The sequence below is a fragment of the Palaemon carinicauda genome, chromosome 2, assembly GCF_036898095.1.
Source record: "Palaemon carinicauda isolate YSFRI2023 chromosome 2, ASM3689809v2, whole genome shotgun sequence".
NCBI classification, from domain to species: Eukaryota; Metazoa; Arthropoda; class Malacostraca; order Decapoda; family Palaemonidae; genus Palaemon; species Palaemon carinicauda.
Window position 1 is genome coordinate 152,501,772 of NC_090726.1, and position 26,985 is coordinate 152,528,756.

Here is a 26,985-nt window from a genome sequence, read left to right on the forward strand (position 1 = left end):
TAGGGTCTCATGCCCTGTCCTTGTGATAACTCATTGATAGGTGAAGGGAGAGGACTGGAAAAGTCATTTAAGACTTTCAGAGCAAAAACCAGGATCATTCCACCTGCGTCACACGTCCAGAGATGGAACTTGGAAATAATGTTAAAGACAAGGCATCCCCCTACTGACCGCAGGGACATCGCTGCATCATTCCCCAAATTCTTCATCCTCCTAATAACCCTCCTGAATTTAGGCTGGGAGGGGCAAAACGGGTTGACGAGGGTCTAACCCCTTCAAGAGGAAGGAGCAGTTGGTGAACATTATTGGGATTTGGAGAAGGCAAGAATCTTCCTCAAACCCAAAGGACCACAGCTCTTAAGGAATACTGCATGGTGGATGCACTGTAACCCCTTCTAGAATTACCTCAACATCACTCCTGAGAGGTACATGGGGAGTCCAGCACTTATTGGATCCTTAGGACAACAATTGTTTGTGCTAAAAAGGGCTACTGTAACTGACCATAAATTAGTTAACATTACCATATGACTATAGATTATACACTTGTCAACCTAATCTGGGTTTGTTTCCTATCCCTAGAATACGAACGCTCGTCAAAATGGACCCGGAAGTGTATAACCAAGAGGCAGACATTGAATCAGGACTAAAATGGTCTCGTTCCACGTTCAAGAAAAAATGGCTGGCACAAGAGCGCAAGATTGGTTCTGAGTAATATCCCTCTGATGAATGGATGTGGGAGTGTGGTTGACAGCTTGGTACTTGGAAGACTAGAGTGGAAACAAGTCACTGACTGGTTTTACACAGTCCACAGCACACTAGCAGGCAGAACCATTATCGAGGAAACAGTCCAAACTCCTGTCCTGTATCTGATCAGCCCTATAAAGGAACAATCAGCAAAAGGCCGTTGGCTCACAGGTGATTGGCAGCAGCCCAGGGTGATTGGCTGCTTTACCACATGATCATCGACTTGCTGTCAGCCCTGGCTAACCAGCCAGATGCCGTTAGCCCGAAATAATCGGTCAAATGGCCATTGCCCCTAGGTAATTGGCTATAAGCTTTAACAGCTGATCAATAAGGTTTAGAGAGGATGGAGTATATTTCAAAACAAACAAAGGGCAGGGTGGTACCCACAAAGATAATATCCAGCTTCTAAAGTACCAGAAAGACTATGTTCACCTAGAAGATGCAGACATGGCAAACTCTGCTACAAATTATAGTTACAAAATGAGTAACATTCATAAAAAAAATATCTAGATTTTATCCCCTCATCAGCATATCTACAAGTGGCAAATGGCAATAGAGGAAGAAATTCAATTCCTCAATGACAAAACAAGTTTTGAACTTGTTCCTTCTCCAGAGAAAAAAAAAATGTAGTAGGAAGCCTATGGATCTGTGTTGTAACGTTGGGAGGAAATAAAGAAAAATTTTCAAAAACTTTTTCTTCTCTTTTTTAAAAGGATAACCCCCAATTAAATTTAGATATAAAATAAAAGAAACATTTGCATCAACCAAGTGAATCGCTTGTCAGAATGGTGACGCAAATTACCGCAACTGAAGACCACATTGTAGAGTAAATGTAGGTGTGTGGATAGATGGCGTTACTGAGAAACATCACAACAGAGCTGCTCTCAGTTATTCTGGTTTTTCCTGAATTAGCATGAACAGTGAATTAGATTGATAAAGTGTGTGACTATATGAAGTGTTGGTGATTGACGGGACACTGTGATAAGGGCATTAAATAGTGTGAATTATATTTTCAAGGGAGCATTTACAATCTCCCTGGCCCCACGAAGTTTTTTTTCCTTGGTTGCCATGAAAACAGATTTTGTTTATATAACGTTTTTTATGATTTGAGTGGCAATTTGAGGGCATACTTAACCAAATGGCTAACTTGGAAACTATTGAAGATGTTAGGAACTTGTCCCAAACCCAAATTAATAGGCTGACGAACACCCAACTGAAGGAGGCACTGAGGACAGTCCTTAATGCACACACTAATGAAGAACCTTCAAACGCAATATTACTGCAAGAAATAAGGAATCTGACAAGAGAAGTAGAGCAAATGAAGCAAATAAGAAAGGAGGTGACAGAATTGTCATCTGACTTAAAACAAGCTTTTAGTATTATAAGTCAGCAGCAGATGTTCCTGGAATCACTGGATGCAAGAGAACGTCGAAGAAAAATCATCATTACTGGAGTATCAGAAGTAGAAGACAATATAGGAAGGGATGATCAGTCAAAATTGAGGAGGATTCTGGATGAAGTAGGATGCGATGAAGCTTTAGACCCAACGAATTGGGAAATTAAAAGGCTTGGTCAGGTGAATGATAGGAGGAAGAGACCAATCCTGGTAGTTGTCGACGACCAGAGACAGAAGGACAACATCTTGGATAAGGCCAAAAACTTGAAGGAAAAACCTGAACCTTTTTCGTCTATTTACGTGAAAAAAGATGTCCACCCAGCAGTGAGAAAGGAACTAGGAAGGTTAAGGAAGCGTGAGAGAGAAGAAAGAGAGAGGGCAGAAAATCAGGGAGCAAGCATATTCTATGACAAGCAACGACGTGTCTTGTTGCGGGACGGTCTTGTGATTGATAGGTATGCACCTTCGTATTTTTAGGAAGGTCACAAAACAGTGGTTGCCCCAATGAACTAAATATGTGTTGTTGGAATGTTGCAGGAGTAAAGGATAAGATGAATAATCAAGATGTTTTATCTTTTGTTCTTAATTATCATATTGTTTGGCTATTGGAGATAAAAACAACTGCTAAAATAAATGTACCTGGCTTTTATACATACCAAAATCCGTCTATGTATTGTGGTAGAAGAGGTGGAGTGGCTATGTTAGTAAAATATTCATTATTGAGTGTCATTAAATTTGTGAATATGAATATAGAAGGTCAAATTTGGGTTGAATTATCAGGCTATCCTGGGTTTATGTTTGGAGGTGTTTATATACCACCAAGTGATTCGCCTTATTTTGTACCAACATGTTTTGGCAACCTTGGAGCTATTATGAATGAGTATGAAAATGTAGTAGCAATGGGGGATTTTAATTCCCGTGTAGGTATTCCCCTTCTTTGTAACGAGAACTTTGAACCATATATATACAGTGGGGTGATTGATTTGAATATTAATGGTAATGGTAGGAATTTGTTGAATATGTGTCAGAGCAGTAATATGGTAATTGGTAACCACCTTGTTTATGGAGAACACGCTTTTGGAGGCGGCTTAACTTTCAGAAGGGGGTCAGACTGGGTATCAGAAATTGACTTGTGCATTATTTCACAAAAATCACTTAACCACTTGAAGTCTGTTGAAATAAATCAAAACTTTTTAATATCTGACCATGCCCCGATGATGGTGAGGCTTAATCTCACTAGTACGAAGAATGTAACCCTTCCATTATTAACTGAGCGTGTAAGAGATTTGGGCAGATCTTACTTTGACTCAAATTATCGAGATCACAGTTGCATAACGAGAGGACTTGCTTGCAACCAAGTAGATCTAAATAGATTTAAACGAGCAATAGAGGAGGCAATACCTCCCAGTTTGGATGAAATTAATGTAAATTCAGTTTGTACTGGATTGGAATCAGCCACTATAATAATCAATAGGGTGGCTAAAGAATGCAAATTACCAAATGGGAGAGAGCAGGATCAAAATGAATGGGATCAGAATCACCCAAGGTGGAAAAGGATATTTGAAAAGGATAATCCAAAAATTATTTGGAAGTCAATTAACTGGAAAGGGAATGTAATGAATAATGATGACAGTACTCAACCGGATGACGTTCATTTCAAATTACATTTCGAAAGGCTCTTTAATCCTGATCCTAATCTTGCAAACAATATCCAACCACTCGATATATCTTCGTCACCTAACATTCCTATATTAGACGACCCATTCACTTATCAAGAGATAGATATGACAGTGAAAAAAATGAATAAGGGGAAAAGCTATGTTGGTGTGTGCCCTGGTATACTGTCGCTTTTGCCAATGACTTGGCTGAGCTTTTTCCTTACCATTTGTAACTTTTTATTTTGTAATTTTATTTACCCTTTTGCTTGGTGTCATGACAGGTTAGTTACACTCTTCAAATCAGGTAATAGAATGGACTGTGGGAATTACAGGGGCATAAGTATAATGAACACTTTTGCAAAATTTTATGATGCACTGTTGGTGAGACGTTTAAATCTGTGGGCTGGTATAGATAAATGTCAGGCTGGAGCCCAAAAGGGTAGAGGGTGTATCGAACAAATATTATCTTTGAGGCTTATGATGGACTACGCAATTTTTAAGAAAAAGAAGCTGTATGTTGTATTTGTAGATTTTAGTAAAGCATACGACCGTGTTTCAAGAGATAAGTTAATTGAGTGCCTAAAAGAGAAAGGTTGTGGTAAGACTATGTTAATGGCCATTCATAAGATCTATGCTTGTACTAAAAGTGTCTTGAAATCAGCTGTGATTATATCTACTGTTGGAATACGTCAGGGTGCTCCAACAAGCTGTTTATTATTTACTATCTACCTAGACAAAATGGTTAAAATGATAAAAGAGGGAATTGGCAGAGATGGGTTTTTAGGGACAATGCATACGCTATTATTGATGGATGACACAGTTATTTTAAGTACATCACGAGAAAAGTGTTTTGAGAAAATTGGGATTATGTTGGATTACTGTAACTTATATGGGATGATTGTTAACGGAAAAAAAGACCAAGTTTTTTGTAGTAAATGGAAATGCAAGAGATAAAGAGTCTCTAGTCATAAATAATGTTAAGATAGACCATTGTGAAAAATATTTGTATCTTGGTGCATGGTTTACGGGTGATGGCAAAATGCAATCAGTGCTCAAACAACATGAAATTGAAAATGCAAAGACCATTAACAAGTTCTCAATATTTTGTTATAACAATACAACTATGCCATATGCATATAAAGTCAAAGTGTTCAAAGCAGCCTTAGGAGCCTCACTACTTTATAGTGCAGAGAGTTGGCTTACAAACAACATAATATGTATGGAGAGGATATACAATCAGGCTGTTAGATGCTTATTGGGGGTCAGAAATAATACGCCTATGACATTGTGCTTAGTGGAGAGTGGCCTTGAGTCTTTTAATCGTGAAGTTCAAGTAAGAAGGAAACGTTTTTTAGAAAAAAAAATGGCGAACATTGATATGGAAGAACCGTTCCACTATATTTATGAAATTTGCAGAACTGAAAATACACCCGGTTACAGATTTTTGAATTCTTGTCTAGTTGATAACATCATCAGGTCAAGCCTTGACCAAATGAAAAATGAAATCCGGAATAAACCTGAAATAGCAACAAAATATTATACGTACAGAGAAATTTTAAATAGATCCTTGCAAAGGCATAGAGTGTACAGTGAAAATGTTTATGTACCAGACTATATACGAATTGCCTTTACTAGATTACGTTTAATGTCCCACGACCTAAGAATAGAGACGGGAAGGTGGAGTAGAACTTCAAGGGAGTTGCGAGTGTGTAATTGTGATTCACAGACAGTACAGAATGAAGTGCATGTCCTAATTGAATGTACAATGTCACGATCGAAGAGGCAGAAATTTAGTAATCTTAATTATACGAACATAGACACACTGTTTGGAGAAGAAAACCACGTAATTGACCTGTGCCAGTATATATTTGAAGTGTTAAAGATTTATTATTAAATATTTGTTTTGTTTTGGTGTTGATGTATGAGGGGTTTGTTGTGATGGTTGATTTATAGCCTTATATTTCTTTATGGAAGAAAATATGATTTTTCTGGACAAAATATTTCATAATGTAATGGGGAAAATGTATAATTGTTACAGAATAAAACCCACTGTTTTGTGTAAACTAAATATAATTATTGTACTACAATGTATATAAAGTTTTGTCAATAAAGAATAAATAAAAAAATATGTCAAAATAGCTTACTTGAATGCTGAAATTTATTAAAAAAAAATTTTTTGAACAACCAGGTTTCATAAAAGAAAGTAATAGAGGAAACTTCTACTGAAATTACATAAATCTTTGTATTGTCTGAGACCTGACATCAATACTTTTCTATCAAAAGAATTTTTTTTTCAATCTCAATCAGATTATTGAGTCTAAAGCAGAAAACAAGGAGATTCTCTTTTATCAATTATGGTTTTGGTAGATATTATTATTGTTTCAAATATCAAATCTTTGAATACTGTAAATTTTATATTGTATAAATACAAAATGAACATCATTACTGCTAATGCACCACAAGTGGATTGCACAGAGGAGGAAAAGAATCAAGAACGAAATGAATGAAGTAACACAATATGGTGTAATTAAACGTGAGCATGAAAGACATGGGATCAGGGAAAGAAACCTATAGGAAGAGAGTATAGTAGACTTTGCCTTGATTTGTGATAAGGCAATAGTGAACATGTTTTTCAAAAAGAGGAAAGAACACTTGATAACATACAGGAGTCGTGGTAGATGCAAGCAAACCTATTACTTCCTTTACAATAGATCAAGGCTGGTGGAAGTTAAGAATTGTAAAGTTATCCCAGGTGACCATGTGGCCACCCAACGTTGGATCCTGTGTATAGGCCTGAAAATGAAAAGAGAAAGAAAACAAAAACCAATAGGGTACAGAAAATCAGGTGGTATAAATTATTAGGAGGGATAATGATAGGAAAGAGTTCACTAGAGTATTGAGAGAGGTTGATCTGGGAATTGAAGATGTGTAACAACGGTGGAGGCACAATGCATCAGTGATTAGAAGGCAGAGGAAGGAGATACTATAGGAAATATCTGGAATAGTATAGGAAAAGGAGACCTAGTGGTGGGGGAAGTTGTAAAAGGTAAAAGAAAGACAAAGAAGAAATTTAAAGAGTCACAGTTGGAGATGGACAAAGAAAGATTGAGAAAGAAGTGAAAAAGGTGGCAGCTCAAGTTAAGGCAAGGCCATATGAAGAGGTCTATAAGGAATTGGAAACTAAGAAAGGTTTGAATAAGATGATCAAACTGTCAAAAGCAAGAAATAAAAGTACGAAAGACAACACTCATATTAAGCAAATTAAAGATAGGAAGGATATGGTCACAAAGCAGGAGGAAGATCTCCGGAAAAGATGGAAGGAGTATTTCGAGCAACTGCTAAATGAAGAAAATGGAAGACTTATGAGAGAAAATGATGCTTTCCATACTAGCAAATTGCCACAGGACTTGCAAAGCTTGCTTACCAGAATGCATGAAATACACCATGAGGTTGGGCTTAAGATAAATAGAAGAAAGACATAGAGGATGAAAACAGAATATGCAATGGAAGATGAGATATCATTGGAAGAAGAAAGGAATAATGATGTAGAATCATTTAAATATTCTTTAGAATTTGAGTTTAATGAAAGAGTCAAAAAACCAAATCTGACAATAACTAGGTTATAAAAAATTTGGAAATCAAAACGTTTGAAATTGCATATAAAACTCAGGCTATAGCCTATATCAGTTTAGTGAGATCAATGCTACTGTATGGAGACGAATTGTGGTTTGACAATGAAACAATATCCAACAGATTTAGTAGATTTGAGAACAAAGCCCTCAGAAGAATATTGGAAGTTAAATGGCAAGACAAGATTAGAAATGATACTATAGGAGAGCTTACTCGAGTGCTATATGTAAATGAGAGCATGGTAAGGGGTAGATTGAGATAGTTTGGGCATGCTCTTCGCACTCCCCAAGAGAGATTAGTTCACCAAACTTTCAATTGGGGTCCAAAAGGCACTAGAAGAGTTGGAAGACCCAGGCCTACATGGCTGAGGACTGTGAAGCGTGAAGTAGGAGATGACGAATGGAGAAGTATCGACTTAGAAGCTCAAGGTAGAGATGGCTTGCAAAATCTAAATGAGGCTCTTTGCGTCAATAAGCATAGGAGGAGATGATGATGATGATGATGATGATGATGATGATAATAAGAGGATAGACAAGTTAACATGGGAATGATGATGGGGTCCTCTAGCAAAGAAGTGATACCAGTTTTAAAGAGAATGAGGAATGGGAAGGCAACAAGACCTGACTTTACTGGAAAGCTCTAGGAGGGGAAAGGGTTGACATCATGTGTGATCTGATGGTAAAAATATTTGAATAGGAAAAGAAACCAAAAGAGTGGCAAGAAAACATATTGATACCTATATTTAGAAGTAAAGGTGAAGTTCAGTAATGCAGCAATTATAAAGGTATCAAACTAAGTGAGAAGAGAATAGAAACAATTAGGAATTATGGAGGGAAGTGGCAAAATGGATGGAATATTTCATAGAAGGCAGCTGATGGAGATATGCAGAGAAAAACAGCGTGACTTTCATCTGGTATTCATAGACCTTGAAAAAGCGTATATTAGAGTACCAAGACAAGAAATATGGAGATGTCTGAGGGAGATGGTGCCAGAAAAGTATGACAGAATTAGGCAGATGTACAGGAAAGTGCATACTAGATTGTGAAGCAGTGTTGGAGAGACAGTTAGATTTGAAAAAGGAGTTGTATTACACCAATGGTTAACACCTAGCCCATTGATCTTCAAAACCGTGATGAATGTAATGTCCAATGATGTTAGAAAAGCAGTGCCATGGTGCATATTATATACAGATGACTTTGTGTTGTGCCCAGAGAGGAGGGAGGAGATAGAGGAGAAGCTGGAGACGTATAGAGCTGCACTTGAGAGTAGAGGAATAAGAATAAGCAGATCAAAGACCAAATATGTGTGCCAGTAGTACTGAGGGTGGTGGACAGAACATAAGAATCTATGAGGAAGAAATGAAGAGAGTACAGAAGTTCAAGTACTTGGGGTCCATAGTAGAATCTAGTGAAAGCATGGATCAAGAGACGAGATATCGAATTCAGGCAGGATGGAACAACTGGAGGTCTGCATCTGAGGTTCTCTGTGACGAGAAGGTTCTTCTGAGATTGAAGGGGAAGTTTCATTGGTTGGTTGTAAGACCAGCTATGTTATATGGTACAGATACAACACGTATGATGAAGACACTGGAGAAGAAGATGGATGTAGCAGAAATGAGTATACCGAGATGGATGTCTCGAGTATCATGGGAGGATAGGATTCGAAATGAGTATATAAGAGGATCAACAAAGGTAGCTGAAGTATCAAAGAAAATACAGGAGGGAAGGCTTAGATAGTATGGATATTTTTCACGAAGATATGAACATAATGTTAGAAGACATAAGATGGAGATGGAAGTTCAGGGTAGAAGGAAGAGGAAGACTATGAAAGAGATGGCATGATTGTGTAGGGGAAGATTCGCTATGGAAAGGCATTGACGCAAACGAAGCACAGAATAGAAATCGGTTTAAAGGTTTAAAGGTCGCTCATGAATGGCAGAGGCGAGGGACAGTGACATTGCCCTACAGACTGATCATATATACATATGATCAGTACCCGAGTTCCCTCTCCACCCAAGCTAGAACCAAGGAGGGCCAGGCAATGGCTGATGATGACTCAGTAGATAGGCCTATAGGCTCCCCCAAATCCCCCATCTTTAGCGCACAAGGATGGAGAGATTGCAGCGACAAAAGAAACTAACGAGTTTGAGCGGGACTCGAACCCCAATCTGGCGTTCACCAGTCAGGAACGTTACTACATCAGCCACCACAACCCCATATAGAATTGGGTTAACGCTGAGAAGAAGAAGAAGAAGAAGAAGAAGAAGAAGAAGAAGAAGAAGAAGAAATAAAATCTGAAAGCTTTTGGTACATATGTAGGCATATAGCTTGATAAGATTTTGAGTTATGAGTGCAACTGTAAATCTATTTTATCATAAAGTTGTTGGTAGCCTTAATTATGTAATGACCTGGTTTGTGTTATGTAGTTACAAAGTTGTTAAAGTTATATAAACAAAATGTTCAATTTTTTTAAATTTCAGTAAATTTGCTTAAAAATATTTGAGGGATACTACTCATTATAGTTTTAAATTACAAAACTGAAGAAATCCAATCAACTGGATGTTATAATTCAGATTGCGGATGATGTGAGAACAGGGAAGTATTTCAGACTATTGTTAATAATTACCAGACAATGGTCCAATTATATTAGAACAATCGCCTTTAAGCTACCCAAAAAGCAAACTTTTTTGAGACAGCATAACTCCCAAACAAAATATTCAATTATTTGCTGGTGATAATCAGGAAGCTGTTCAGATAGCTAAGAACCCTATGCACCATCACAGGTCCGAACACATTGATATTAAATATTCTTCCATAAAATCTAAAGTTTTAATTCAATTTATAGCTGCATCATATTCCCCCTGGTGCATATTAGATAGAAATTTGACAAAGCTCGTAAGTAAACTAACATCCAATAAATTCTGTATTATTTGAGGCTTATGTGTATGTTTTCGTTCATGCTATTTTACTTTACTAATTTCAATTAACCCATAATGAAGTATATTTGGTATTTATCATTAAATATAATTTTATTTGAGAGAATAAGTATTTTGATAGCTGCATAAAGTATTTGGCTTAAAAAAATAATTTCAAGTTCATATGGGTATTATTTAGGTCAATTAGTATGCTATTCCGCAATCTACTGCTGTTTCCTATATAGCAGTATCACCACCACCAGTCAGTTGGGCGTTGGCCTGGAAGCCTCCTCTAGAATAAATAGTAATTCCCTCTATATTTCATTTCCCCCACAAATAACTTTATATTCTTCGAATTCAACGATACTATTACTATAGTAATCAACTAAGGAAGAAGATGACATATCCGTTCGTATTTGTTAACTGACTGATTGTCCTTGAAAGAGTGGACGTAGAATCGGTTGTAGTTGTGAAGAGAGAGGGGACGGGATCGTGATTGTTGTGGAAGGGAGCAGAAACTTGGAAGAAATCCAAATTTTGTTTCGGAGAATTCATCATCTCCTTGCCTCGATAGCTTGATATGGTGGAAGATTACTGCTTTCACATAAAATACAATTACAACACAGCTGTTGCATACTTAACCCTTTTAACTCTGAAATCGACAATTGTGATGGAACAATAAATGTATATCAATAATTTACGGTCACTACGTCATCCTTCGACTACGGGAATTATGAAAATTCAGCATTTCTACAAACCTTCATAATAGCCATTGAGAAGGTTATTCAAGCTTTGCAACATATCAAATTATATAAATGACATATATAATGAACTGCACCAACAGGATTTTGAGAAATACTCACTCTTCGGTATTTGCTTCAGTCTTATGCTTCTTGGTCTTGGGTTTTCTGCCAGTAGCTCTTCCACGGGCCATCTGAAAAAAGGAAAAGTTCATCAATTACTGCAGAAAACAGCCCAGGGGCCGGAATGGAAACCAAGATAGCAAGCCACACAGTGTCTCTTTCATTTCACAACATGATGCAATACAAAGAACTCCTCAAACTCAACGGCACACAGCTAAAAAGCACAGGATTCATCTTTCAAGACCTTCTTTCTATTATCAGGTATGTATATATATATATATATATATATATATATATATATATATATATATGTATATATATATATATATATATATATATATATATATATATATATATATGATGACCCACGTCTGGGAACCAAAAATATATACTATGGCTCATGTCTGAGAATCAAACATATAATATGATATATAGCCTATTACAACTGGCAAACTATACAACCTCTCGAATTCCAAACTCACCTGTTTGCCTTTAAATTAATTCTGTTACACTTGGAAATATTAATACCCGAACTCTGAGACAGTTAAATAACTCTCAGGCAGCAATATATAAAACACTGAATATCCAAAGGTCTCTGAAGTACACTCAAAATAAAACTGGGTATTTATCCTTAAGAATTACTTAAAAGACATTACTTGCTAGGATTCTTTAACAGGATACAAGCGATTACCACTTTAAACACTGGTGATTGGAATAATACACTCTTTACAAAAATAAATATGTTCTATATAAATTACAACATTTTGAAAGAATTTACATAAAAAAGTAAAATCACTCTAATTATTAAGTCTGAACAAAACTTTAAAGACAAAAATGTTACGATCTGAAAACTATATAACTTGACTTGAACTATTATATCTGAATAAACCTTAGATTAAGAAAAGAAATAACACATGAAAATTATAAAATCACTTGTTTCACTTGAAATCAAATCTGAATACAATATTTAACTTTGACACAATGAAAATAGATAACCAGATCACAATACTAGAACCTATCATCTTCCTACAGGGCCATTTACAAAAACTCTAGGAGGTTTTTTATAAGTACTCGCTATGACTACAAAACTCGTCACACCAAAACTTTGTTATTTCACTGAACACTTTTAAAACAATACACTGAGCTGCGTGCAAGAGTGAGAGAGAGGGGAAGATGGCTGTCTTAAGGCTGGAAATCTGTATCTGCCTATGCAACCTTGGGAGTTGAGTTTTAAGAGACATAGCTCCTTCCAGAAGATTCCAGGAGAGCGAGTTCTGGAAGCATAGGGGCTGGGCAAGGCATCAGAGTTACCAAGTATTGCCCTCTTGAAGGCTTATTTACGCAACAGGGAGACGAATCCTAGGTTTCCTGGGCAACTATCATTCACAGCGAGGCAACTCTGTCAGCTACCTCCGCCCACCCTTTGTCCCCGAAAAAACCAAAAATGATAACATCCCATCACTAGGTTTTTCTCAAATTTTCTAAAGCACGTGGCATATTGCATATTCTCTCACAAACATGAAGCAATACCTCATAAAAGTATAAAAGAACATTACATAAGCCCTTGTTCCTATCTTGTATGATAACATGACACTCAAACACATTACGTAAGACCTCGTAACAAAATTACGTGCAATAAAAGTTAATTCTTAAAAATAACGTAAATTTATATATACTGACTTGAATAAACAATACAATGAAATTAATCAACTACGAAAGTCTTATGTAATTTACATATAAACTTGCGTCTACATGAGAAGAACTCATCTTAATAGCTGGCTAACCTCTCTTCAATGCAAAAATAAAATATAAAGAAAATCATTATTATACTACAGTATTTACTCTATACTAGGCCAGCTTCGTAAGAATACATATACATATATATATATATATATATATATATATATATATATATATATATATATATATATAGCATCTCCTACGCCAATTAACGCAATGGGCCTCAGTAACACACCGCCAGTCATCTCTATTTTGAGCTTTTAAATCAATACTTCTCCATTTGTCCTCTCCTACTTCACACTTCATAATCCTCAGCCATGTAGGTCTGGGTCTTTCAACACTTCTAGTGCCCTGTGTAGCCCAGTTGAAAGTTTGGTGAACTAATCTCTCTTGGGGAGTGCGAAGAGCATGACCAAACTATCTCCATCTGCCCCTCACCATGATCTCATCCACATATGGCACTCAATTAATCCCTTCTATAGTTTCATTTCTAATCCTGTTTTGCCTTATAACTCCAAATATTCTTCTGAGAGAGAGAGAGAGAGAGAGAGAGAGAGAGAGAGAGAGAGAGAGAGAGAGAGTGTGTGTGTGTGTGTGTTACAAGGATTTTGGATATCTCAAGAGTTTTTAGTCCATCCGTGGAGACTCCATTTGCTCTTTGGTAGAGTGATTTAGCTTAAGCATTTAGAGAGTTCTTATGATCTGGTCTAACTTATTCTTAACTCGTTTACCGTATTACTGTTTACTACATCTGCTGGAAGTCTATTCCAAGTATTTGCTATTTTGTATGTTAAGAAATTGCCACATTGAGGTGTTAAATATTTTCTATTTGTATGTATCAGTTACCTTCGGACTGATTTGTGTTAAGTGGGAATACGTAGATTGTTGTAATCTATATTTGTCTTTCCTTTAAGAATTTTGAATGCCTCTATCAACTGTCCCCTTAGTCGTCGAGTTTGTAGATCAAATAAGTTCAAACGTTCTAGCCTCAGTCTAAATTGAAATGGTCTTAGTATTGGAACTAGTTTTGTGGTCCTATCTTGTACTACTTCCAGTCTATCTATATCCTTCTGAATACTTGGATCCCAGAATTGAACTCTATTCTAGATGGGGTCTTACTAGTGATATGTAAAGATGAAGTAGTGTCTTTGTTTCTGTATTTAAATAGTTTCTTTACGAAACCTATCAGTTTTTTTGCCCTTTCTTATCCGATTTTATACTCTATTTGGTGAACTTTAAACTCTTGCTGATAATAATACGGAGATCTTCATCCTGGTCCACACTTTCTATTCCATTACCAAGTAATGAGTAACCTAATTGTGGGGTACTATAACATATGTGCTTAACTTTACATTTCCCACAGTTGAAAGGCATTTGACATTTTTCTGGAACATTCTTCTAGCTTCATTAGATCCTCTCTTACAGCTTCTATGTCTCCTGAGTTTGCAGCAGTTATGCCTAGTTTAGTATCGTAGGCAAATTTGACTATTCTACCAGTTAATCCTAAATCTATGTCGTTAATGTAGATCAGAAATAGCAATGGGCCAAGGACGGATCCTTGAAGTACTCCGCTTGTAACAGCTGGCAACTCTGAAGCTTCATCATTGATTACAACTCTCTGTTTTCAGTTTGTTAGCCAATCTTCGATCCATTCAGCTGGCTCACCAATAATTCCTAATGCTCTAATTTTCTTCTACTATTGAACCTACTATAACTGAATAAAAATCTTTAGCAAGGCATTGAAGTTAGATACACAGATCTGTAGCTGTCAGGTCGTTCTTTTGGTCCCTTCTTGTAGATTGGAGGAACATTGCCTAGTTTTCATCCTTGTGGTGCCTTTCTTTATTTGGCTGTTTTTTGGAGCATTTTGTTAAAGTGTGGGATTATCACTTCTTCTAGTTCCATAATCTCTCGTGGATAAATATCATCTGAGGCTGGGGCCTTAGACTTACTGTCCTTTTATTTCATTTTTGACAACCATTGTAAAGGTGATTCTATTTTATGGTTATGGCCCTTCATATCTGATAGCTGGTTCGGGGAGGGTCACTGATTCTTTCCTAGTGAATACAGTTCAGGAATATGCATTCATCAGTTTGGCATTGTCCAAACCATTTGATTTAAGATTACCTTCCGAGTCTCTCAATGGGCTAATGTCGTTTTTTATTAGTTTTCTACTGTTTACATATGCAAAACATTTCGGGTTTTCTTGCTGAAGCCACTCTTTTCACTTTACTGATCTTGGCCTTCGTAACTAGTTTATCTACTTTTCGGCTTAACTTATTGTGCTCAAAAATTTCATGAATTAATTGAAGCTGTGGACCCATTGAATTATGTTTCCTGTCTCTACTTATTATACATTGGCCATTTCTTTGTTGAACCACTTCGGCTGTGGAGTTCCATTTGGGCAAAATTTTTCTACACGGTATACACTTAGCCCTTTTATCTTCATATATTTCAACAAATGAGCCCCATTCTATGGTGGACGTTACATTTCCAGGCTGTTGTTTAGTCTTCTTGGCCTTGGTTACCCTTCCGCTAGTGGGTTTCATAAACGCTCTGCTTTTGTTGGTTATTTGCTTTCTAGGTTCTATCTTTGAATTTACATTAATTTGTATTTCTTGGATACTAATGCCTTTTTCTACCACAGCATCCATGACTTATTTGTTCCTTATTTCTAAATGTTGAAAATTGGACATGATTTCTATCAATTGTTTTCTTAGTTCTTGGTTTTCATTTTTCTAAATTTTCTATCTCCTGTTCCTGCTGACACAACACGCATACAGTATTACGTTGCATGATTGTAGCGCACCCATCTTTGAAGAGAGAGAGAGAGAGAGAGAGAGAGAGAGAGAGAGAGAGAGAGAGAGAGAGAGATCATGAACACCTTGTTTTTATAAAAAAGTAACAGAGAATGGACATGGAGAAGCCCAAATAGAGAAAAAACGAAATGGACTTTATCCTCAGAGAAAAAGTTTATTTAATTGAAGATGTAACAGTGTTGAACAAGTTAGTCAAGAGACCATACAATGGTCAGAAGCAAAATCTTTTAAGATCTACAGAAGGAAAGAGAAAAATTAATTTAAAAAATAATAAATACTTCTTTAATAAGAAAAATCTGACGAGTTTAGTTTGGTAAAACAAAAATTGGTTCTTACAGATGCAATGGAAGCATGTAAAGACGAAATTACCAGTAATTTCACAATTTATTTATTGGAATCAGCATAAAAGATCGGTGGAAAAGTTCCTAAACAAGATCAAGGAAATCTATCAGCAAAGACCAAAAAACTTAATAAAGAAAAGATTGATAATGAGGGTAAAATCCAAGAGAGATGAACTAGAATCATCAGAACTATACAAAAAAATTTATAAACTAAAAGCTAACGAAATTCGTAAACACAGACCACAATTGAGGACATCTAAAAGGAAGAAGCATCAAATTGATGAAAAGAAGACTTGGAACAGGGCGCCAACAGATGTTTGCTTTAACGCATCAAAATGGATATATTATTAACAAAAGAGATGTTGAGATAAAAATTGCTGAAGATTTCTATACAATAGAGATATAAGAAATAACTTTGCCAATAGAAATAATGAAACATCTTAGCCGGTACCAAACGTAACAGTAGTAGAAATAATAAATAAAGCATTAAATGCACAAAAAGAAGCAAAGCAGCGAAAGATGGCCAAACAATTAATTTAATAATTGATAGCGTAGATTTCATAGAAGTAAAACTGGCTGAACTCTACACCAAATGTCTGCAAGAATCCTCCATACCTACAGCTTGGAAAAACTTTATCATTTCAATAATTCATAAAAAAGGAGACAGACTTGAAAAATTAGCGCCCAATAAATTTACTTTCGGCAATATATAAAATATTTACAAAGATCATATTAAGCCGAACAGAAACCCAACTAGACTCTAGTCAACCAACAAGGCAGACAGGATTTAGAAGTCTTCAACAACTGACCATATCCATGCAATTACCCAGCTAAAGGAAAAATCAACAGAATATGACAAACCAATATGTATGGCATTTATAGACTGTGAAAAAGCTTTTGATTCTATCAACATTCAGCAGTAATAAAATCCCTTCAAAGCCAAGGAATGTCTATTGATTCATGTTATACTTTTTAGCTAGGATGACTAGGAATATTTCCCGAAAGCTCAGCAAATAAGCAGTCCAAAATGTTAATATCTACTTTCGGTTGCCTCTTTATTAAATCTTAATCTTTCTAGAAGCAGAAATATCATTTATTACTTCAGTTTCTTTAAACGCATTATACGTAGTTTAGTCAAGAAAATGAGGTTGTCGCATATGCAGATGATGATAATCTTTTCACATCAATTCAACTATCTGAATGTAAACCTGTGGTTGCCGAATCCCTTATTATTATTATTATTATTATTATTATTATTACTTGCTAAGCTACAACCTTAGTTGGAAAAGTAGAATGTTATAAGCCTGAGGGCTCCAACAGGGAATGTCACTTTAACTATAAGCTCATTTAAACTTATAAGACTTGCTTGTCGATTTAAAATTTACTTTTGAGAAACTCATCAAGACTGTTTATTCTTGAGTTGCACAAAAAATTGATCTATTAAGAAAGACCAAATCTTTGGCGATCAATCCTGTCCTGAGTAAATGCTTTACTTCTTTTATTCAACCACGATTTGGGAATTTCCTGACTGATCTTCAGCCGCTAACTCTCATCCTAGTTTATAGGACAAAAACTTTCTGTCTTATAAATCAATTATCCCTGGTCTCAATACTATTATCCAGCACTGTTGTTCAGTTGGTTCTTTGTGTAGGTTGTATATGATTTCATTTTTCATCGTTTGCATTTTGATCTTCCCAGACCTATCTCCTTTACACATAACTACTTATTCAGTCAATTCTAGCAGTTTTGCCTTCTCCATCTTAAGGCTTAATACTACACATTATTCTAGAAGTTTATTCTACCCGAGGCCATATTGTGGAATGATGTCAATCTGGAAATTGAATCGGTGGAACTTTAGAAGTTCAAACTTATAGCAAAATTATTTTTTAAGAGAACGATACAAGTCTAGTTTCATAGTTTATACAAGACTGATGATAGAGGTAACAGACCTAGGTTGCATATACCAATGAATGGTCCAGAATTACTAGAAGAGAAAATCGTAGGTGTAATTAAAAAGTTGAAGAAACCCAAAAGCCTTGGCCATGATGGGGTAACAATAGAAATGCTACTGGCAAGTGGGAATTTTGAACCAAGAAAAATTTTAGAATTTGCGAACAAAATATATAACACAGGATACATTCCCAAAGAGATGACAGATCCATCTTCATTTCTAGCCCCAAGAAACCAAATGTCATAGAGTCGAGTTTACAAAAGACTATCAGTTTAATGAGCAAAATACCAAAAATAATATTATCATTATTAAATAGTATATAAAGTACAATAAAAGCAGAAGTTGCAGAACAGTATGGATTTTCAGAAGGAAAAGGTACCAGAAATGCAATATTCAACATGCACATGTTAACAGAGAAGGAAATAGAGGTACAGAAAGATATTTGAATGTGTTGTATAGACTATGAAGAGGAATTTGATAATGTTCAACACTCCCAAATTATAGAAATTTTAAAAAGCTTAAATATTGATGCCAAGGACATTCGGCTAATTACCAACCTTTATTGGAGTCAGGAAGCCATAGTTGATGTCAAGAAATAAAACGAGGAGTAAGACAAGTATGTGTAATGTCACCAGACCTCTTCTCTACAAATGGAGAAATCATAATGAGAAGTATATCAGGAAAGTTAAGAATAAGAGTTAGAGGAGAAAAATAAATATTAAATTTGCATATGACACTGTGATAATAGCCGACTCGGAAGAGAAACTGCAAACACTTCTTGACATGGTAAGAAGAGTGAAAACATGACACTAAAATCAACATAAAGAAAACAGAAGTGGTAGTAGCATGGAATAACCAGGAAACTCCAAATTGCAACCTCGTAATGGACAGAGCAACAATAATACAAACAAATGCCTTTAAATATTTGGGTAGTACAATAACATATGATGATGTAATAAAGAAGCAGGAAAAAAGAATACTAATAGCAAAAAAATGCATTTAATAATATGAAACCCCTTTCCACAAATAACAGGATACGGCTTCAGACAAAAGTTTGAGCACTGAAAACCTATGTATGGTCCACACTTACTTATGGCTCAGAGACATGGCCATTAAAGAACTTGAAAAATTAAATAAATGCAGCTGAATTCTGGTTCTACAGAAGATTGTTGAAGATCCGATGGGATGAGAGAATAACAAATGCAGAGGTATTGAGAAGAGTGAATCAAGCGAGATCACTTCTAAAAGGAGAGATGGAATTTCTGGGACAAGTAATAAGAGAAATGATCAAACTTTTGTGCCTAACGTGAAAGATAGACAGAAGAGGAGCAAGGAGCCGTTAAAGGGAAAGTTTTTATGGACAGCTTACTGGTGGGTGTAAATGAGAGAGTAACAACTAGATAATTTACAGAGCTAGACACAGGACCAGGTGAAGGCAATCGACAGTCCGCGTCGAGGACATGGCATCTAGATAGACAGATATATAAGACTGATCTTTTTTAATGTTGTTCTTGATATTTTATATATATATATATATATATATATATATATATATATATATATATATATATATATAGTTAGATAGATAGATAAGACTGATCTTTTTTAATGTTGTTCTTGATCTTATATATATAATATATATATATATATATATATATATATATATATATATATATATATATATATAATATATATATATATATATATATATATATATATTATATATATATAAGGTGTGGGCATGGCTAATAACAACAACATTAACAATAATAAAAGAGTATTCCCAGTTTAAGGACATTTTGTATTCAGCACCCAAAAGCAACTAAAGGAAACTCCGCAGTTACAATATGATATAAAACATAACCTCTTCTCAACTTCCTTGGCGGAAGTAATAAAACTGAACAGCAAGAAGCAAGAAAGGAATTGGGGACGCAGCTTTAGCAAAAGGCTAAAAAACCAAGACACTTTTGGCAACATTGTAGCGGGGCCATTTGCCCTTTGTCACCAGGGAACCCTTTAGTTGTTCAAATAACATTGCAATAACCATAGCTACCATTGATTATACAAGATAACCACTACAAGCGACTATACGCTAGCAAATACTGTATGAATCTATCAGTTCATTACCGTGATGGCTAGTATGTAGCTGCCATATTTACTGGATTTGAGCAAATTATATCTTCTGGTGTTCCATTGTTATTTCCATCTTATCAAACTTTTTGCTTTTATTTAATTCAATTTATATTTTAAGAATGATGTTTAATCTTGCCATCGTCATATTTGCACTAAATCTGCTTTAGCCACATTTCATACTTTCATTGATTACTAACACAAACTTCTAGGTAGTATCCTTTTACCGTGTGATCCTGTTGACCGGCCAGTCACAAATACACTCTTCTCCTGGAAAGTCCTTATGGAATCAATGTTAAAATGATATCTTTTAATATATATATATATATATATATATATATATATATATATATATACATATACATATACATACATATATATATATATATATATATATATATATATATATATATATATATATATATATATATATATATACATCCTAATGTGAAGCAAGGGAAAGCGGCAGGGCAGAGATGCATCATAAATATTCCAGCAGGCTTTCACCCTACCCAATTTAACATATCTATGACAACACATCTAAGATAATCCTTGCTTGCATGAAAATCTGTCACAAATAATAAAAATTACATTCATCACAGCATGTGCATAATTTAAGATATATTTAAGTAACCTCACTAAGAATATATTATGTTAATATATAAATATATAATATATATATATATATATATATATATATATATATATATATATATATATATATATATATACATTAGAAATGAACCTATAAGAGAGATTACTCGAGTGCCATATGTAGATGAGAATATGATGAAGGGTAGATGAAGATGGTTTGGGCATGCTCTTCGCACTTCCCAAGAGATATTAGTTCACCAAACGTTCAGCTGGGCTCCACAAGGCACTAAAAGAGTTGGAAGACCCAGGCCTACATGGCTAAGGACAATGAAGCGTTAAGTAGGAGATGATGAATGGAGAAGTATTGAATTATTAGCTCAAGATAAGATGCAACTGACGAAATCTAACAAGAGGACCTTTGCGTCAATAGGCGTAGGAGGAGATGATGATGATATATACTGTATATATATTATCATCAGCTGTTACTAGTCCACTGCATACAAAGACCTTAGACATGATCTTTCCCTTGCAGCTGTTTATGGTCTTTCTATGACAGTCCACACCTGCAAACTTTCTTAATTTTTCGATCCATCGTCTTGCCTTCCTTTCCCTGCTTCTTTTGTAATCTCTAGGGACCCATTTTGGTATTCATAATATCCATCTATTACCTGTCATTCTCATTATATATCCTGCCCATGTCCAATTCTTTTTCTTACATGTTGTTAGAATATCCTCTACTTTACTTTGCTCTCGTATCCATGTTGCTATTTTTTCGTCTCTTAGTGTTATTCTCATCATTCTTCTTTCCATAGCTCTTTCAACTGTAACTAGCTTACTGTATGTTCTAAGGCTTTGGTAAAGGCTCTAAGTTTCTGATGCCTACGTTAAAACAGGTAGGTCCCTCTCATTACATACTTTTCAAGATTAAGTTGAAATTTACTCTTCATAATCTCATTTTATTTACCAAAAGATCTCCACCCCATGCTTATCCTTCTTTTAATCTTAGTTTCGTGTCTTGAACAAACACTTACTGCCTATCCTGGGTACGTATATTCTTTAACATTCTCTAGCAGTTCACCCAAAACTCTGCACCGCACATTGGTGACCTGCGGACTCTCAGCTGGTCACTAAAATGTGGCAGTCTCCATTGATTGCCTTAAACCTGTGTATCTCCTGCAACATGACCCACCTACAATACACCTCTCAAGAACATGGCACCCCATGTCACATTTAAGTCTTTTTTTAGGGGAGAATTCAGCTACCGCACATTTGTGACCAGGGGAGTGCCCGCTGATCACCAATGTGCGGTACAACTCTTATTTGTTGTCTGCATTTTCAGTCCTAAATTTCTTTGTTCAAATACTCTATTATCTTTTGATATATATATATATATATATATATATATATATATATATATATATATATATATATATATATACACACACACACATATATATATATATATATATATATATATATATATATATATATATATATATATATATACTGTATGTCCCATGTCAACAGACAATGAGACATCGGAATGTGGGTTTTTTCACTTTATTACAACACTTTTCATGAATACAGTGTGTACAGCTGATACTCCCAGGTCAGTACCTTGTCTACCGATTGCTCAAATGGTACTGACTAACGGTCGCAAGCAAGATGCAATCTTGCTCTATCAACACGCTAAATTGTTAGGTTTTGTGGAATTCTTCACTGTGATGGAAATATACTGCCAAACACATCACTTTATGATTCTAGGGTCAGTACCCTCACTGTATAAAACACATATTTTGTATAAAGGATTAGGACATTACTACTCCCCCCCACCCCCCTCCTCACTCCAGGAGGAGGTGCGCACTCCCCCTCTCTAGTCTGATCTATGGAGGACACTCCAACCCAAAATAGGAGAGAAATGCAACATAAAATATATACAAAGAAAGCAAGCCCACACCCCCCCCCAAAAAAATAAAAAAATGACAAATTCGGAGATAATTTGTATTTTTCCTAACCATACAAACCTTAGCTATTTATATTGGGTTTACCTTTCGGCGTAGCTGAAATGGCGAGCCATTAGAATTTAACGAGGGTGTATTACCCCTCGCGCTAGTTAGCAGGGGGATAGGGGAGTGGTAGCTAGCTACCCCTCGCCCCCCCCCCCCCAACCCACACCGGTGAACTGCTTCACTTCACTTAGAGGTAGGACTTGCCTTGGGGGACAGGGCTGGCGGGCAAATATGTGTAAATAGCTAAGGTTTGTATGGTTTGGAAAAATACAAATTATCTCCAAATTTGTCATTTGTTCCGTAACCGAAATACAAACCACGCTATTTACATTGGGTGACTTACCCCTTAGGAAGGATGGAAAGTCCCCAGCCATACTGGCTTTGGCTTTACTCGGGGACTCAGAATCTGAGTGAGTCGCACTCGAGAAAAGGAGTCCCTGCACCTCACAAGTTCCTTGCTCCGCAAGGAACCGTGTGGCCTACATAAGCTTGTGTGTGAAGGAAGAAGTGTGACCCGTACTAAGCAGTTGACCTGGAGTTCCAGAAGGAACTCTGGGTTAGGACGTTCCCAATACCACCTCGTCAGGGTATGGGGGACGCGACAGTATTGACTCAATACTCGGAACACAAGGAAGCATGGTTTACCTGCAGAGGTTTGAGGTCAGCTATGCAGAGACCAGGATGCTGCTTCCCCAGTAGAGGGGATGATGAAGAAAGAAGTAAGGGCCAGTCATACTTCTTTCGTTCATGCAGACTAAACCTGATAACAATGCCCTCAACCTTCTGCTACTTGTCCAAAAAGGAGCCTGAGGTTAGACCAGCTGTTGTGTAGCCACCACAGAGCGATAAAAACGTATCGATACTCCTGTGGGTTACGTCCTGCAGGAAGCGGGCTGCGAAGGTCATTATACGCTTCCAGACCCCAGCTTGTAGCACCTGCGTCACAGAGTAGTTCTACTCGAAGGCGAGGGACGTTGCGATGTATCCGACATCGTGCTGTAGGGCGACGTGACGGGGGAGGGTCTGGATTCAGGTCGAGATGAATGTCCTGAAGTCCAAGCTGAAGAGGTATACTGGTGATTCTCCCGTGTCTTTCCTATGCTCCCAACCTGGCTGCACGTGAGGACAAACTGCAGCTGTTCTCAAAGACAACCCCTTGATTCCTTTACTGGCAAGAAGGAGAAGGTTTGGGTCATCTGATACAGAATGGAGACTCAAAATCTTGAAGGAGTTGGACTGAAGGGCCGGGACCCAAAAATTTTGAGTCCAGCAAACAACTCAGGAACGAACCTGAATGTTGCCTTCCCCTATTCTCTAGAAAGGGCGGAGTTGTACGAGACCAAGAAGATTGCTTACACACTGGGTGAGGCCAGAGTGAGCAGGAGCACCGTCCCCCAGGACGGAATACGATCAGACCTCTGACGTAATGGTTCTTGAGAAGATCTCTTAAGGGACTAAAGAGTCCGAACCATGCTCCATGGAGGAGGTCTCACTCCGACTGGGGGCAGGGACGTTCGCAGCTTCGCATGAGCTAAGAAAGATCCAGCGGGAAGGAAAAAGTCTATTCCTTTCAGCCTGAAAGCCAGGGAAAGGCTGAGCGACAGGCTTCACTGCCGAGAGCGCCAAGGAGTTTCCTCCCACCGAAAAGCACTAACTCCGTTATTGCTGGAGAAGAGGCCTCAAGGGAAGAGGTATCTCTCCCATGACACCAACCACAGAAGACTCTCCACTTCGCCAGGTAGACCCCTGCGGATGACTATCGCAGGTGACGCGACTGTAGCTGGTTGTCTTTTCTTGAGGAGGCGGCGTAGTGTCTCCAGGCGTGAAGCCGAAGCGATGCAACGGCTCGTGAAAGATGTTGTAGTGTGGTTGTTTGAGTAGCCTGTGCCGTGGGAGAAGCTCTCCCGGGAGTTCCGTCAGGGGAAGCAGAGGGTCCGGAAACCGTTCCGCGTATAGTCACAGTGGAGCTCCCAGGGCCATCGAATGGTTGACAGACAACCTGGTCTTGTTGACATCCATTCTCAACAGACAACAATGGTGGGAAGACGCAGGCGTCGATGTTGTCCCACCATCACCGGAAAGCATCTTGCCAAAGAGTCTTGGGGTCTGAGACTGGGGGGGGGGAAGAACAGCGGAAGCTTGAAGTTCCAGGCTGTCGCGATCAGGTCCCCCAGGCCAAGACTTGCTGGTTACTGAAGGCCAAAGACCCCCAGGTACTCTCTATCTGCGAGGCTCTGCTCAGATAGTCGGAGAGAACATTCCTCTGCCCAGAATGAGCAAACCGATAGTGGTATTGAGAGGACCTCGGATCATCTCAGTACCTCTACTGCAAGATGCGAAGGTATGAAAATGCGTCCCTTGCTGGTTGGAATACGCCAGTACCATGAAGTCGTCGCACACGGAGCGATTCGGCAGGAACTGTAGGATATGTAAAGGGGCCAGACAACGGCCCCTAAGCCTGCCTGAATGATGGAGAGGTATCCTTCAGGTCCTGACGATAGGCCTGAACCGGAACATGCCCCCCCCCCCTTTTCTTTGACGAGTCCGAGAACAGCATCAAAATGTGGGGAAAGGACGAGAATATCCACTCCCATCAAGAGGTTCCAGAGGTCAACACCCATTGCAGGTCTAAATGTTCCGCTGGTCCCATAGGAGCCAGAAAGTCCAGTTAATCCTTGCTTTGATACCACCGGAATTTGGGCCGCCTCACAGGGAACTTATCCTGAGGCGACCGTTCGGGACTTTAGACGGGTCAATGAGGAAAAGAGACCCAGGAAACGTTCCAAGGTAGGACTGAAAGCTCTGCTTGACTGAGAACAGGCACTGCAACTCTCCTCAGCCTTGCCACAGTCAACTGAAGGGAAGGCTCGGAGAAGGGGGCAACAGCATCTGGCATCCCCAGGCGATCACCCATCCAAGTACTGACCAGACCCAACGTTGCTTAACTTCGCTGATCGGACGAGAAGCGGTGTTTTCAACGTGGTAAGGCCGTTGACTCAATATCATGGCTAGATATTCCAGATGTTGAGGCAGAAGTAGAGAAGGCTCCTAACAAATTACCATGATCCTCCACTCATGGTCAGGACCCGGAAGCTTGTCCCGGCGTTGAAGAAGGTCGAACCCGAGCCTACCGGAGTTGACCAGACCTCCAAAAGGCGAAGGAGGCGGAAGCCTGCTCCTGAGCGGCCATGAGGAAAGCAGGGAGAGTTCTCTGGGGAAAAACTGCGATGCCGCGGCGGGATCGCCACACCGCATCTTAAGCAGGAACACCTGTAGTCTAGGCTGAATTCCAAGAGCTTCCTGGAAGATGGATGGAATGGAAACTGGAAGTATCCGTCCTTCCGATCCAGGGGCTAAGGAGTCCTGCCACATTGTTGCCAGTCTGATCGATTCTGCTGTTCCACGCTGGACGAAGTTTGTTCGACAAACTTGATCAGGGCTGAAAGGTCGACGACGAAACTCCCGTCTCAGATGCTTTCTTACGAGAAAGGATCGATTGAAGAAGCAGGGAGGTGAAGCAGTCGACGACCCTATGGAGGACCTTCTCCTAAGGCATGGATCATTCTGCCCAAACGGGCAAAACTCTTGCCGACCCCATGGCATAGAGGTTCAGTGACACTGAATTCGCTGACAGAGACGGAGAGATGGTAAGAGCGAGGCGCGATATCCTAGGCTGATCACGGAGATTGAGCAGGAATCGGCATCGGGAAGCTGTTATCCGGATGAGTAACCTTAGGCATCCTCCCAGCGTGAGACCTGCAAGAGGGGGGTTGCCAATCCTAGATTTTGTGAACTCTGCCGCTCCCTCTAGGATTATGGCCCCCAGGGAGAGCCTCCCGTGCTACCTGTCCCTGACAGGAGGGGACTGCTATTGGACACCCTGTCTTAGCTGCCGTAGCCGGTGCGATAACTTAGACCGACGAGGCTGAAAGAAGAGGCGCTGGAGGCCTGCAGGGTCTGGAAGAAAGCGCCTTGGAGGAGTGAAAACGGAAATAGACTTCCTCCGCACAACCGCTGTCCATGTCAGGATGGAAGAGTGTCTGAGCTTGTCGACATCCACGAATAAGACACCCAAGAGGAAGCCCTCGGTCACTGCGTCTAGATGGTCCAACATCGAGTTTGCCCGCAAGTTCGAAACTTGGCGACGATACCCCAAGGTGCTTGAGCCCGAGAGGAGGAAAGTACCCATGATCTTCCAG

General features: G+C 38.2%; 1 protein-coding gene and 1 non-coding gene across 2 annotated transcripts in view; both read right to left on the bottom strand.

Moving 5' to 3' along the window:
• The window catches only part of LOC137628022 (protein mono-ADP-ribosyltransferase PARP3-like), a 398,487-nt gene that overhangs the window by 342,173 nt on the left and 29,329 nt on the right, over positions 1 to 26,985 (bottom strand). Inside the window, exon 2 of the mRNA XM_068359393.1 lies at positions 11,203 to 11,273. Within this exon, the coding sequence (XP_068215494.1) occupies positions 11,203 to 11,273 (71 nt within the window). The remainder of the gene's footprint in view (positions 1 to 11,202; positions 11,274 to 26,985) is intronic.
• On the bottom strand, positions 25,664 to 25,782 carry LOC137630077 (5S ribosomal RNA). Its single transcript, XR_011041642.1, has one exon. It is a non-coding gene; the product is annotated as a 5S ribosomal RNA (ribosomal RNA).